General features: G+C 41.5%; 1 protein-coding gene across 1 annotated transcript in view; it reads left to right on the top strand.

Annotated features, from left to right (window-relative positions):
* The window catches only part of LOC134673629 (RNA helicase Mov10l1-like), a 30,484-nt gene continuing 15,323 nt past the window's right edge, over window positions 1–15,161 (top strand). The window contains exons 1-7 of the mRNA XM_063531629.1: window positions 1–107; window positions 3,643–3,757; window positions 4,871–5,033; window positions 7,936–8,063; window positions 11,999–12,105; window positions 12,977–13,096; window positions 13,781–13,877. Of these exons, the coding sequence (XP_063387699.1) occupies window positions 1–107; window positions 3,643–3,757; window positions 4,871–5,033; window positions 7,936–8,063; window positions 11,999–12,105; window positions 12,977–13,096; window positions 13,781–13,877 (837 nt within the window). The remainder of the gene's footprint in view (window positions 108–3,642; window positions 3,758–4,870; window positions 5,034–7,935; window positions 8,064–11,998; window positions 12,106–12,976; window positions 13,097–13,780; window positions 13,878–15,161) is intronic.

Here is a 15,161-nt window from a genome sequence, read left to right on the forward strand (position 1 = left end):
ATGGCTCCGCGATGTGGGGTGTGTTTGGAGGATAATGTGGAAGCAGATCATGAGCAATCGCAGAAGCATCTGAAGAACTTACTCTTGGACCAACTTGGGAAAATTAAGTGAGTACCTACCTGCCTACTCTTTATAAAATATAAAATATTTACAGCACACTTTATTAAAAAGTTGTCGCAGACACAACGATGTCGCAAAAGCGTGAAAAGTAGCTTTCAATTTCAATTTAAGAAGTCAAAGTCAAGGTCATGGTGTATATTTGTAATATTTGTATTTATACCTACCTATACAGTCTATACACACAATTTCTCCTTAGGGGTCATCCATTAATTACGTCACACGTTTAGGGGGAGGGAGAGGGTCAAGAAAATGTGACATGTTGTGACTAGGGGGAGGGGGGAGTCACAAACATTGTGACGTCATTTTAACTTCATCACTATTCATCAGTAACCAAAAATTAATTTATATTATTTTATTCGCTGTACATTTAAATAATGAGGTTATGGAAGTAGGTAATTTTCGTTCATAATTGGTTTTGAAAACTTATATATTTGTTATAAAATTGCTAATATTTCTTTTACCAAAAATATTTTTTTATAATAAAAAATAATGCCGAATTAGTATTGCCGATTTCGTTGAAAACAAAATTGCCTAAAATGTGACGTCACACCAGGTGGGGAGGGATTTGCAAAATGTGACCAAGTGTGACAAGGAGGGGGGGAGGGGTCAAAAAACCTAGAAATTCGTGTGACGTAATTAATGGATGATCCCTTATCATGGAAAAATGCAGGTAGGTTGCTGTATGTAGGTATTATGTACACCCACCCGCCACTTTATAAATTAAATCATTCGTTAGATGTCAGCTCGCGGTAGGTAGGTACATATTCATCTGATGGCTCCTCTACACGATGGGCCAACGCCGGCCACTCCAAGGGAAGCAGCCATGCGGTAGAATGAGATAGCAATATCACTTGCTCCCTCTAACGCATAAATGCGTCCCGTGGAGTGGCCGGCGTTGGCTCATCGTGGAGGAGTCATGAGATTCTCAATCTCAACTCACGTGTGGGAGAGGGGATGCCTCACAAAAACAAGACCGAAGTGATCCCATAAGTGTTCCGTGAGCAAAGTTTTGTACGGAACACTAAAAATACGTACTTAAATAGTAATTTTATTCCGGAAGTAACGATGTTAAATTGGGAATAGCTATTAAGTTACGTACTATTTTTAGGATCGGGCAGTGTAAATACATGTAAATGCCTAATTAGGTCATTTAGTGCCACTTGCACCATCCCCCTAATCCGGAGTTAAGCGGTTAAACCGTTAACCCAGTGTCAAATTGTACTGGTAACCATGGTAACTCCAGGTTTAACCGGTTAATCCCGGGATAGTGAAATGGTGCAAGTGGGTCTTAGGGAGTAGGTATAGACAGAGGCAGGGTCACAGAAATTAGTACTGCAGGGTGCCCGAGGAATAGCGTAGTAGGTATCTAAAACGGGTTTATTCACAATTATCATGTTTTGGCTGCATTCATTACCTATGTCATTAATTGCATCCTTCTGTATTGGCGTACCACTTATTTAAGTACCTATATACCTATAGGTAGAATAGAAGATAAGTACCGATGTCCTTCACAGGGTTAAGCCTCCTCCACACTCGTTCGCGTTCGCGGCTTCGCCCGCGATTCACGCGCATAGTCTGGAGGGGGCTTTAGATATATTTTACTCAAAGTTTAATATAAGTTATAGGTAGGTATATTGGTAAGTTCGGTGTCTGCCTCTCTATCACTCTTGTCTTGTAAGTACCTACAATCGTATTATAGCTAAGTATAGGCTTTCGGTCACCTAGGTAGGTAGGTGTAATTACCTAGTTAATTGATTAGGTAACTGAAGTATCGGACATGCTATTTGGTGCGTACCTGTACCTACACTCAGTACCTATAGTTCGTTTTTTTTAGCATTAGAAAGAACTTGCAAGAAGGTAAGCGATCTTGACATGTCTTTTAATTGAAAACCGCTTTTTAAAAATCATAAACTATTACTTATCAAAGCAGAAGAATATAAATGATCGTATTAGATTCATAATTGTTACATATTTGCCGACACTAATTTTTAAAATGTGTTTTTCAATTAAAAGACACATCAAGATTGTTTACCTTATTTCTAATGCTAAAAAAACGAACTATAGGTACATCTATAAAACGATGAAACGTAGGTACTTCAAAACTGCAACGGTCTCTTAGTTCTGCGAACAAATTTGTTATCTGATAAATCTGAGTGATTACGGTTTAATTCCATGAAATAACTTGTGGCCATCACGAAACGAAAACATGTAGTATTAGGACGTTAAGTATAGGTACTTAACACTCAGCCATTCGATAGTTTTTTAGAGTTCCGTACCCAAAGGGTAAAACGGGACCCTATTACTAAGACTTCGCTGTCCGTCCGTCCGTCCGTCTGTCTGTCACCAGGCTGTATCTCACGAACCGTGATAACAAGACAGGTGAAATTTTCACAGATGATGTATTTCTGTTGCCGCTATAAATACTAAAAACAGAATAAAATAAAGATTTAAATGGGGCTCCCATAAGTCCCATACAACAAACGTGATTTTTGACCAAAGTTAAGCAACGTCGGGAGTGGTCAGTACTTGGATGGGTGACCGTTTTTTTTTGCTTTTTTCTGTTTTTTTTGCATTATGGTACGGAACCCTTCGTGCGCGAGTCCGACTCGCACTTGCCCGGTTTTATTAGTAGGACGTTCCTCCTGCCGTTTTAGTAAGTTTACTCTGCGTGAAGAGCGCACTACCTACCTAGAGATGACCAGTTCTGATCAACAATTCAACACCAGTAATACCACAGAATAAATAATAGTACTAGGTACAGAAGGCTCACTCTCTAACAAAACGCCTCTGTTACGATCAGGACAGATACGGCCGCTAGGTGGCGACAGCCCCACGCGCGGCTTATGGCTAGCCACCAAAATTGGTTGTACATTACACATTAGTTATTCTGTGGTTGTATGCTTGTAGTTACCTGTTGCAAAGCGACGAAATCGCGGAGTGAGCCACACCTGCAGGCGTATTATGGATCGGTTTATCCACATTTATCTACGTGATAAAATAACTGTCACTTTTTAACTCCGTGGGATAGAAAATGACGAACACCGTTTTATCACGCTGTCACGTAGACAAGAACGACCATCATATCCGCACTGGTAATACCTAATATGTACCTACACTGCAATGAATAGGTGAAGTCGGTGGTATTTACTCCAATTGAGTACCTACCATAGAGGTACAATAATATAGAGATGACACAGGGGAGGGGCCAAACGACCGAACGAGATGCGCTTATGGGAATTTCAGTAGGAGTAGCAGAGAAAGCGGTATTACTGCTTGTCCTTGTCACAGTCTCACTTTTGTTCCCCACCAAAAATTTAGTATGGTTTATGGAGGGCAACACATAACCCGACCGAATTACGTAGATTGTTTTTGGTATGTTGTCAGGAATGTTAAAACGTGTTTTTTAATATTGTCGCTTTGCGTATGTTTTCTCCCTCACGGAGGCACGCGTATAGCTCATCTATGTAATACTAGGTCTATGGTATCTACCGTCATAGTCACCGCTTCTAATGTTGTTCACAGCAAGCTTTACGCAGAGAACAGGAACGGCATAGTGGTGACCAGTACGGTGACCCCAGTAGCGTACAACGCAGCACCGCTTCACGTCGATACTGAGCAGTCTTTACTCAAAGTATCCGTAAGTACCTACCTTAGGCCTTTATAAGGCAGAGGGAATATGTGACGTTCCATGGCAAAAGGTACCTTATGGCGGCTGGCGCTTACGTCGCATAGCGCCGCAATAATATTGGAGCGGCGTTAATAATAGCGTAAGCGCCAACCGCCTTAAGGTACCTTTACCCGTGGGACGTCACATATTTCCCACCTGATTTTGCACTTTATTTCTAAGTAATAGGGTTTAATTTTGCATAATTTCTGGCACCCTTATGCCTTATAAAGGGTTAAGTACTACAGTCTATATAATATACATATACCCCTATGGTGGCCTGTATGCACAGTGCACACATATTTACAGTGTGGCTTAAGGATGATGACCCTAGAATGGTTCGGGTCCGGGCCTAGGCGTCCGAACCTTCGTTTTCATTAGAGTCCTGAGTCCCACTTGTCATTATTGCAGTTTTGAATTTGGGTCCTTCTTGTAGTTAGGTATTCCATTTTAATACAAAATTCGATTTGAATTAAATCCTTTATAAGGGACTCAGGAGGTTAGAAAATAATATCACGTGATCAACTGAGGGCCTACCTCCAACCACGTTCGACATGTTGCCTCCCTGTCACACTTACGTACGAATTTACAAGTGCGACAGAGAGGCAACACGTCGAACGTGGTTCACCGTAGGCCCTCTGTTGTCACCGATCACCCGTCATTAAAAAACGAAACGTCGGACAGGACGCCTTGGCCGGGACCTGGACGGCTACCGTGAAAATCGAAAATCGTCAATTGCGGGCATTTTTCTCTGTCACTCTAATTACGCCTTCATTGGAGTAAAAGAGATCCCCGCAATTTATGAATTTCTGGATTCGCGGTAGCCCCTCTGGGCCATTCTAGCGCGAGTCATCCTTAAAGGCCTGTGCACACCGGCTGCGTGTGCGTGACGTGCACGTGCGGCGTTGTAATATACAGATCCATATGAGAGACGGCACACCGCTTGCGTGACGTGTGCATGTGCGGCTCCAACATTTTAGCGCACGCGCACATGCACGTCACGCACACGCAATTCGGTGTTCACAGGCTTTAATACGTGGACGAAGTCGCGGGCAGAGGTTAGTATAGTGTTATTAATCCTTACAGGTAAAACCGCGTGAAGGGGTCAACTTTTCATTTAAAATAAAGAACGACAATGCCGAAGCCGACATTATCTTCAGAGGAATCTCGATTCCAAACAACAAATTCAACTTCACTCTTCTCAGCGAAGACTTGAGTTTCGGTTCTGTGAGCTGCCGTATACATCCAAGTAAGTGCAGCTTTTGAAATTGAGACTTATGATTATTTGCATAAAGCTGTTTTTCGAACAGATATTTACATGTGGCTAAACGGTAAACGAAGTCAAAAGTACCTACGAAACCTGTTTCCATCAGTGTCAGCTATTAAACTACTAATGATAATAAAACCATCATCATTACTCAAATGTTACTTTAGCCTCCTAAGGCCCAGCCATAGAAATGAAAAATCTAGAATTTGCCACTGAATTTTGAACGTTTAGTGCAGGGAATAGAGTTGATTTTGGTTTTGTTTTAAAATTGAAAGAAACAAAAGAAATGCAACTCTGTTCCAGTTGAACATGATTTAAATTTCATCCAACTGAATAAGTACTATAGGTAGGACCTTGGGCCTTAGGAGGATAGATTATTTTTTATGTGATACCATTAGGCCCACTTGTACCGTTCCACTAACCCGGAGTTAACCGGTTAAACCTGGAGTGACCATGGTTGCCAGTACAATTTGACACTGGGTTGACGGTTAAACCGCTTAACCCTGGGTTAGTGGCATGGAGCAAGTGGGCCTTAGACAATTAACTCTGTAAGGGGTCATCCATTATTAATTACGTCACACGAATTTCTAGGTTTTTTGACCCCTCCCCCCCTCCTTGTCACACTTGGTCACATTTGGCAAACCCCTCCCCCCTAGTGTGACGTCACATTTTTTCTACGAAATCGCCAAATCGAATTAAGTGAGTACCTAAGTATTATTAATATTTATTTATTTATTAATATTTATTATCAAAATATTTTTGACGATATAAATATTAGTAATTTTCTAACCTAAAACTGCTTAGGAAAGAAAATTAAACGGATAAAAACGATTATCGTTTTAAAAACTTGTTATTTAAATGTACACCGAATAAAATAATTTAAATAAATTTTCGGTTAGAAGTTAAAGTGTCGTCACAAAGTTTGTGTTCCCCCCTCCCCCATGTCACAATATGTCACATCTTCTTGACCCCCTCCCTCCCCCTAAACGTGTGATGTAATTAATGGATGACCCCTAATAGCCAATCATTCTGCACGTATTGTTAGATTAGATTAGCCATTGTTTTTGAAAATATCAATGTAATACATATTAATTGACATATATTGTAAATACACTAGTACTTAGTTGATTTATTCTTTTTTTAAGCGCTTGTACCTTTATTCAGAATATGCATCTGTTGGAAAGTCAATGGTACACTTTATTATACAGGGTGATTCAGGAGACGTGAGCAGGAATAACACTGCGCATTTCGTATATTATAAGCAACTGTTTCGTATCAGTATTAGTGAGGTTAACGTTAATTTTCTAGTCGTGTTGAAAAAAAAGGTTATTAATTTATTTACGACATGCATGGTCACCCTAAAATTAGAATACTAAACTACCGATATTCTGTGTCATATTGAATGTCATCACGGTCTGGCTACTTTTGAAAAGTCGTATCTCAGTCAAGTTTGACAGTTTATTTTCTTCGTAATCAAATGCTGTCATTGTGGTTAATGAGGTTTTATGTTTATTAATTAGGTCTTGTAGGGTGACCATGATTGTAGAGAATTAAATTTTCCCTCACCAAAAAGTAAAAAAATACGAAAAAGTGTGGTTGTTTCATCTAAATAAGACGGTGATCGATCAATTATCAGTTACCGAGTGTGCAGGATTAGTCCTGCTCACGTCTCATGAATCACCCTGTATATTTAATGTTAATGTGCTCACTGACGACTTTATAACATTTGTGCATTTTGGAAATACTTCTTCTTGGTCGCATCCATCATGACTGATGATCGTGGTTGGTGGGTTTTGTTCGGGCACGAACACACTCTCGCCATCGATTCCGGTCCATCGCTTTCCTCACCACGTCATAGAATTTCTGAGATGGTTCCTCGCCTTTGAGTTGGTCAGTCCATCGTGCTGGTGAACGGCCCCGTGACCTTTTGCCATCAGTATTTGGAAATACATTGAGTGTTTAAAGGACGTCGTTGTTTTGTTCACCATCGCACCACTTCCTCCCGCTGCGTATGCACCCCAGAGACGGGCTCTGCATAACAGCATCCACGCACGCGTGGTGGATCAGCCGGCGTATTATGGATTGCTTTATCCACGTGATAAAATCATCATCATCACCATCTCAGCCATAAGACGTCCACTGCTGAACATAGGCCTCCCCCTTGGACCTCCATTCGTACCGGTTGGAAGCGATCCGCATCCATCGTCTTCCGGCGGCCTTAACAAAGTCGTCCGTCCATCTTGTGGGTGGACGTCCTACGCTGCGCTTGCTAGTCCGTGGTCTCCACTCGAGCACTTTTCGACCCCATCGGCCATCTTCGGTTCGGTGATAAAATAACTGTCACTTTTTAACACCGTGGGATAGAAAGTGACGGTCACCGTTTTATCACGTAGACAAGAACGACCATATCCGTACAGGTATAGCTGCCTACATATACCTACGTATATGTAATAACAGACTAATAGGTCATTGCAGTGACCTCAAATATAGCTATTTGTAGAAGAGACGGGATACAATGAAGGATACCTGCGCGCACGGCATTAACATTTTAGCGCACGCGCAAGTTCTCGTTTACGCACATGCACAGTTGGTGTGGACTGGCCTTTATTTTTAACCGACTTCCAAATCCCAAAGGAGGCGGTTATCAATTCGGTTGTGTTTTTTTTTATTTATTTTTTTTGTTTGTTACTCCATATCTCCGTCATTACTCGACTGATTTTGAAAATTCTTTTTTTGATTGTATGTATATGCATACAGATGGGTTCTGTTTTTGTCAAAACCCAGTTCTGATGATGGGATCCATGAGGTATCGAGGGAACTCCTCAAATCTTAAAGGCATACATATATGTAGTGATTTTTGGGATTTTTTCTTTTGTGGTCTCAGGGACATATATGGAGGAAGAAGTATGCGTGACCTTCGAGAACAGTGTCAACGGCGTGTATAAGCAGCCTGTGTACTTCATATTCATCCACGCTGACACCGAGGAGTACACTGTCATCCTAAAAGAGATGGTATGTAAATTGTTAGTTTACGAAATAAATATTGTTGCCTCGGGTATCGCGACATGCCCGCCCTCCCGCTTCCTAATGGTTCCTCTACACGATGGGCCAACGCCGGCCACTCCAAGGGACGCAGCTATGCGGTAGAATGAGATAGCAATATCACTTGTTCCCTCTAACGCAGAAAAGCGTCCCTTGGAGTGGCCGGCGTTGGGCCATCGTGTAGAGGAGCCATAAGGGTGGTATTCCATCTGTCCAATATCTTGGTCCATTGCGTCTCACTCTCTCATTAAGCAAAATTTGATTCACGATGCCCAACATCATTGGCTTAAAGCAAAAAAAAATTGTATGGGATATACTCTAAAAATTTTTTTGTTCTTGTTATTGTACCGTTCTTTCGCAATGCATGATTTATGTATGTATGACGGCGGCCGACCGTAAGATCAGGCAGATCGTAATGTTCCTGTGTAATGTTTTGACGATAGTCACATTAAACCAACATATTAGGTAGGATATTATAGGTTCGTTAGGTTGCTTCAGATGCCCGAAGGGCAAACTGCCCAGAAATAGGAGCCCCGCGTAGCAGGGCTCCGTCGACTCAGGAAACGAGTCAAAGATTTTCACGTTTCACGATATGCCTAGGAATTTCACGATATGCCTGATCTTACGATCGGCCGCCGACATGTGTACATATCCATGCAACGTTCTAGCACTAACGACCACGGTGCAAGGCCTCGGACAGATAGACAGACGGACGGACATGGCGAAACTATAAGGGTTCCTAGTTGACTAAGGAACCCTAAAAACAGAGAACAAAAGAAATCTTCGGTAGGTACCTACGTTATGCAAGATAAACACATCTAGAATATCGTGTTTATAATTCAGTACGTAGTGTATTAAGTACCTACAACGGTGAATGAAATACGATAGGACTCCATTGAGTAGGTATAAACAATATTTCGAGGCTGCCTTCTTTATCAAGACTATAAAATATGGGTCGGAATAGTGGTTAGGATTTTACACTTTAGAATGTGTCCCAGGCAATAGAAAAATAAATCGAAGTTACATGTAAGTTTTTATGTAATATGTAGGTACTAAAGCTAAATAGCTATATACCTCCATGGAAACTGCCTAAGGTTTTTTGCATATTTTGACAAAACATTGTTGTCTCTGTCCAATGTTGTAAATTGATACAATCTTAATAAGATTATCTTATCAAAGGGGTGAAGCGCCCGGTAAAGCGTGCGGCTTGGGGTGGTATTTCACCTGTGCAATTTCTTTGTCCAATATGTATTTCCTAACTAGGGGGGGGGTTGGAGGGGGCACGTGCCCCGGGCGCCGTCCAAGGGGGGGCGCCAAAATGGGCAAAAGACTACCTCTCCGCCTTGCAAAAGGCAGCAGGGAAACTTTTGTCCGTCGTATTTACCACCACTGTGAAGTGTGAAATGCGGATGGTACCTATTCTGGTCCACAGCGCAAAAGAGAAAGCCGATCTTTTAGGTTACTCTTTTTGCCTCGAACTCGACCTTGAAAGACGACGGTAGCGCCCTACTGCCCACCATCTCGCAGTGCGAATGCTCTATGCCAGAAACTTCTATCAAGAAGAGGGATATTCGGCGGGAGTTGCTATGCTTTCGTTTTATAAGGCGAGCGGGCCGAGTGCTTCAGAGTTGTGTCCCGTGTTAGCGCGTCTTTTCCGTTAAGGGTCTCCTGTCGAAGTTACCATCTTATGGACTGTCCAAGAGACTAATACCTATGCAAATGGATCGCTATTAGCCCTTTGTCTGGCAGGCGCATATGAGCCGTAGTAGACGGAACCTGGCCGCGATCGAAACGCAACTGTCACTGTCACACTAATAAGGAAGAGTGATAGAGAGACATAATGCTTTTCGTTATCGAAGCGATAGCGATTGTAACTTTGGCCACGCCGGCTGCTCCAATAGCTGCTGCTGCTGCATATCTGTGACATGTTGTATATCGACGAAATTCATCGATTTGCGGACGACAGTACCTACTAATACAGGGGTGGCTAAAGAATAACTAAATTCCCGTTGCCAGGGAGGTTTTGGGATTATACCGAGCAACTTTTACTACGGGACCAACCCGGAAATCGAGAAAAAAAGTTGAACCCTCCCATAGAAAATGGACCAGCCAAAATGTAGGAAACAGCCAAATTCTTTTTTCGCGACGCGGTTGGATTCATATTAAAAGTTGCTCAGTATCGGTATAATCCCAAAACCTCCCTGGCAACGGAAATGCAGTAATTTTTTAGCCAGCCTGTATACAGGATGGTCCAAACCTTGACGCCCAAAAAATTTTTTTTGAATCCTCGTCGTGGGTTATCAGAATATACCCCATGTACGAGTATGTTAGCCGATTTTTCGTAGTTTTCGAGACTTTTGTTAAGAAATTCCGGGGTGAAGCTTTGCTTTGCTTTTATGCCTTCTAATAATTGTTCGTGGTATTTGCACTGATGACATGAAATAGCAATGGGGAAGTGACCCCATAAAATAATAGTAGAAATAACAAAAGAGGATTTTTTTTATTAATTACTAATTTGGAAGCTTTCCACCTTAGTTCCGGCGTCTCTGACAAATTATGACTATTAAGTGTCACTTTTTGACCTTTTAAAAAACTTAGGGTCTAGCAGTTTCTAAAATAACCAAAAGTCCTTGAAATCGCTTGTATTTTTTATTTATTTAGGTAAGGGCAACATCTCAGCTTGACATGCTTGAACGTAAAACTTTGTCTTTTTTTCCCAACTCAGCCAAGTGAGGATGCTGATTTTTTTTAGCAACTGCGCCGCGAGTCAAGGATTATGTTACAAAAAGAAAAGTTTAAAAAGGTTCAAAAGTTTTTTTTTTAATAAATTAATTGCTTCACCCCGGAATTTCTTTACAAAAGTTAAAAGTAATAAAAATCATAACTCGAAAACTACGAAAAGTCGGCTAACATAGATACGTATTCTAATAGCCTACAGCGTCAGCAATGTAAAAAAGATTTTTGAACTTCAAGGTGTGGACCACCCTGTATAACACATGCCTTTGCCAACATCACTCGGTCTGTGAAAAACCTGTGTCAGGTATCGAGAGCATTCTATCTAGAGTTTCAGTTTGGGATCGGGACAATTTAGTCCAATACAATCCCACTAAGACTCAATTTTGCGCGTCCCATGTCAGGGAGTATTGGGAGCCTCGATCGGTATTGACATCTCCATCAGTGACGTCCAATAATTTCGTAGCCACCTTGCTGGGTAGGCTGCGCTCGTATCCAAAAAAACTCAGCACATGCCACCTTGGACCCTTCAAATCAGTCCAAAGGCGCGCTGTACCTATGAATAGTCTACGATCCCAAACTCACAAGCGATATTGAACCTTTCAGTCTAAGGAGATCTCCAAAAAAGAAGTTTATAAGTTTTAAAATGGTCGGCAACGAGCATGTAACACCCCTGGAGTGTAGACGCGTCCATGGGATGCGGTGACCGCTTACCATCAGGTAGGTCGTAAGGTTGTTAGCCACCGATGCACTAAAAAAACATAGGTAAACTGTATTTGTCTAAATTAAAAGTAAACTTTAATAAGCAAAAAAATAACTGTTTTTCGTTTCGTTAGTTCATTTCGTTTGGTGGGAAGGGGGGGGGGGGCGCAAATTTGGTGTCTGCCCCGGGCGCCATATCCTCTAGCTACGCCTCTGAGCGGACTTGCGCGATCTCCATGCCGATAACTGGCGGGAGATGGCACAGGATCGAGACAATTGGCGTGTACTCGTGTCGGAGGCCAAGACTCATTTTGGGTCGCTGCGCCATTAAAGTAAGTAAGTAAGTCTTACATTTTGCTTAGTGAGAAAATGAGATGCAATTTATATTGGACCAAGAAATGGACAGGTGGAATACCTTACAAACTAGTTGTGGGGTCGAATCCTAACAGGAAATGAGTGCTTGGTTTCAGCTGGTGTTCGTGGAAGCCGTGAAGAGGAAGCATGAGAAAGTGGACAGTCCGTACACGCTTCAGCCGGTGCTGGCTGACAAACTGGAGAGGACCACGGCGCACAAAAAGTAATAAAATAAATAAATATTATAGGACATTTTTTACACAACTTGACTAAGCCCCACGGTAAGCTCAAGAAGGCTTGTGTTGTGGGTATAATATATGAATACTTAAATACATAGAAAACAACCATGACACAGGAACAAATATATGATCATCATACAAATAAATGCCCTTACCAGGATTCGAACCCGGGACCATCGGCTTCATAGGCAGGGTCACTACCCACTAGGCCAGACCGGTCGTTATAGAATATTACCTTACTTTACCTTTATACAGGTTTTTAATATGTTTTGCGTTGATTTGCCGTAATGTATTGCGAGCTGGGAATGCAAATCGGTTATTTTCGGTTATTTTTTGTATGGAATTAACCGAAACCGCGGTTATTACCATACAAAAAATAACCGATTTGCATTCCCTAATTGCGAGGTGAATACCTACTGGCCCTACTGCTCTAACAAACTTAACAATTGTAGCCATTGGTAACCGTGTTCAATAGGGTAGTGTATACTAACCAGTCAAATCAGCTACTTTTTATGAAACGTCAATTAAATCGGTTTCTTACTATGATGTTTTTATGGGAAAAAGATGGTAACATGGCAATAAATCTACCTCCTATTACATATTTGTTTTTGTTGATTTTAAAGTATTTTATAGGTATGTAGGCCCTATCGAAAACATTCGGATTCATTATCGGAAATGTATGAAATACGCTTCTTTATTTGCGATTTTGGGGTTGGTCCCACGGTAAATTGTTAAATTTGACCTAGAGGTATTATATCATCTCTAAAACAGCTGGTAGTAGTTAATAACGTCTACCAAAAACAACCTTTACCACTTGTACCTATTGTGGTTTATGTTTCCGATTTCTTTCTTCAGGGGTCAAGATGACGTTTTCGTAATACCATCAAAAGCTTTGAAGAAAATTTTCGCCCGAGACTTGAAGGTCGACAACGAAGATGTCACTGACGAGGAGAAAACGCTAGTCGAAAAAGTCAAGTAAGTATACTTCGTTTTTTTAGCATTAGAAATTAGGTAAACAATCTTGATGTGTCTTTTAATTGAAAAACACATTTTAAAAATAAGTTACGGCAAATATGTAACAATTATGAATCTAATACGATCATTTATTTTCTTCTGCTTTCATAAGTAATAGTTTTATATTTTTATAAAGCGTTTTTCAATTAAAAGACATGTCAAGATCGCTTACCTTCTTGCAAGTTCTTTCTAATGCTAAAAAAACGAACTATAGGTCTTAAGAGATAACCCATACTACTTTATCTTACTTCGACACTTACTAGGTGCAGTCGGCCATTAGAGATATCGGAGCGGCGAAGATGTTCACAAAATCTGAACACGCACTCTAAGGGTTCCCCCAAATATGTCAACGCGGAATCGGCAAAATCCGATGGAAAAAAGCTTTATGTCCGCGCAATAAGAGCGAAAAAGTCGTCGTTCGGCTCGGCTCGCATCGGCCGGCGCCGGCCGACGCGTCGTCGGCTTCTTCGCTCTTATTGCGTGGACATAAAGCTTTTTCCTATCGGCTTTTGCCGAATGCGCGTCGATATATTTGGGGAGACCCTAACGCCCTGACAATAGGCGTGTTCAGATATTTGTTAGCGCCTTAGCCGCTCCGATATATCTGATAGCGACTGTACCTTAACCATGAAATATTTTCTACAGGGCTACTTTCGAAGCTGGACCGGACGAATTGAACTACATACAGTTTTTCCACAACTTACTTTGGTACGAGGAGACTGTTATTGGGGCTAATTTGAAGGTTTGTAACACAGCATATAGGTACTTAATATGTATCTAGGTCCATGGGGTCCCAGCGCGCTTAAGTTGTTCGCAGAAATCGCGAAGCGTCTGGTTGACGTAACTGGTGACCGAAGAGCTGGCGGGTACCTCGCACAACGTATCAGTATTGCCATACAGTGGGGAAATGCCGCCAGCATCCTTGGTACAATGCCTCAGGGGCCTATTTTAGATTTAAGCTTGTTTTTAATTTCGTTTAGTTGTACCACTGTATATATATATATTGTATGGTAAATAAATGATTTATATATGTATCTATGTTTGTAACTTAACGCCAAATCGCTATATTGCGAGATTCGTAAAAAGTGTCCGAACTCTGAATGTATTTTTTAGTTATTATTATGTTTATACTCGTAATGTGTTATGATATTTTTTACCAAAATACCTATGTACAGTCTGCAGCAGAAATTGCTAAGCGGGCTAGGTGCTCAAAATTACCTTGACACGCTCTTATTCTCTTAACAATAACGTCGCGTCAAGATCATTTTGAACACCTCGCCCGCTTAGCAACTTCTGCTGCTGACGGTACTTCGTATGTGCTTTATCGATGTTTGAATCAATTCAATGGTTGAAAATGGTTATGTACCCCAATTGAGGTTCTAATTTGTCTGCCGAAGTCTGAAAGAAAAATCCTTGGATCTTCCGAATTTAGGAAAACCAGTCCAGGTGGCGGTTTTAAAGATGACTTACCCTAGACCGGACCGGGCCGGGCCGAAGCTTCCGGAGTTTCGTTTTCTATGGAAAGCACTAAGTGATCACCGATCGGTGATAAAAAATTCATAGAGAGAGAGCAGTCATAGATTACATGTCGGACGCCTCGGCCCGAGCCCAACCTGGGGCCAAATTCGACATGTGCAACTGTCAGATTTCGCATCCACGTCAAATCAACAGTTGATTTTATTGCATACTGAGTGTTGATTCCATCAACGGTGGATAATATCATTTGGTACAACCAAAACTCAACTCTAAACTAAGGGTGGTTCGGTTTGGTTTGCTTGTCACCCTAACTGTGGATTGTTAATGTCAAATTTTGACATTGTACGTATTCGAGAACTTATGATTTTTCCCTCATCAACGGGAGATCAACACGATACGTCAAACGTCGCTTGTCGAATAGGGGTCCAGGTCTAGCGCGAGTCATCCTTTAAGGATTACTCACGTTAGACCGGGCCGTGTCCGGGCTGGAGCTTGCGGCGCTTACTTTTCTATGACATGACAGGCGATCACTTGACGCTTTCCATAGAAA

The sequence above is a fragment of the Cydia fagiglandana genome, chromosome 18 (assembly GCF_963556715.1).
Source record: "Cydia fagiglandana chromosome 18, ilCydFagi1.1, whole genome shotgun sequence".
NCBI lineage: Eukaryota > Metazoa > Arthropoda > Insecta > Lepidoptera > Tortricidae > Cydia > Cydia fagiglandana.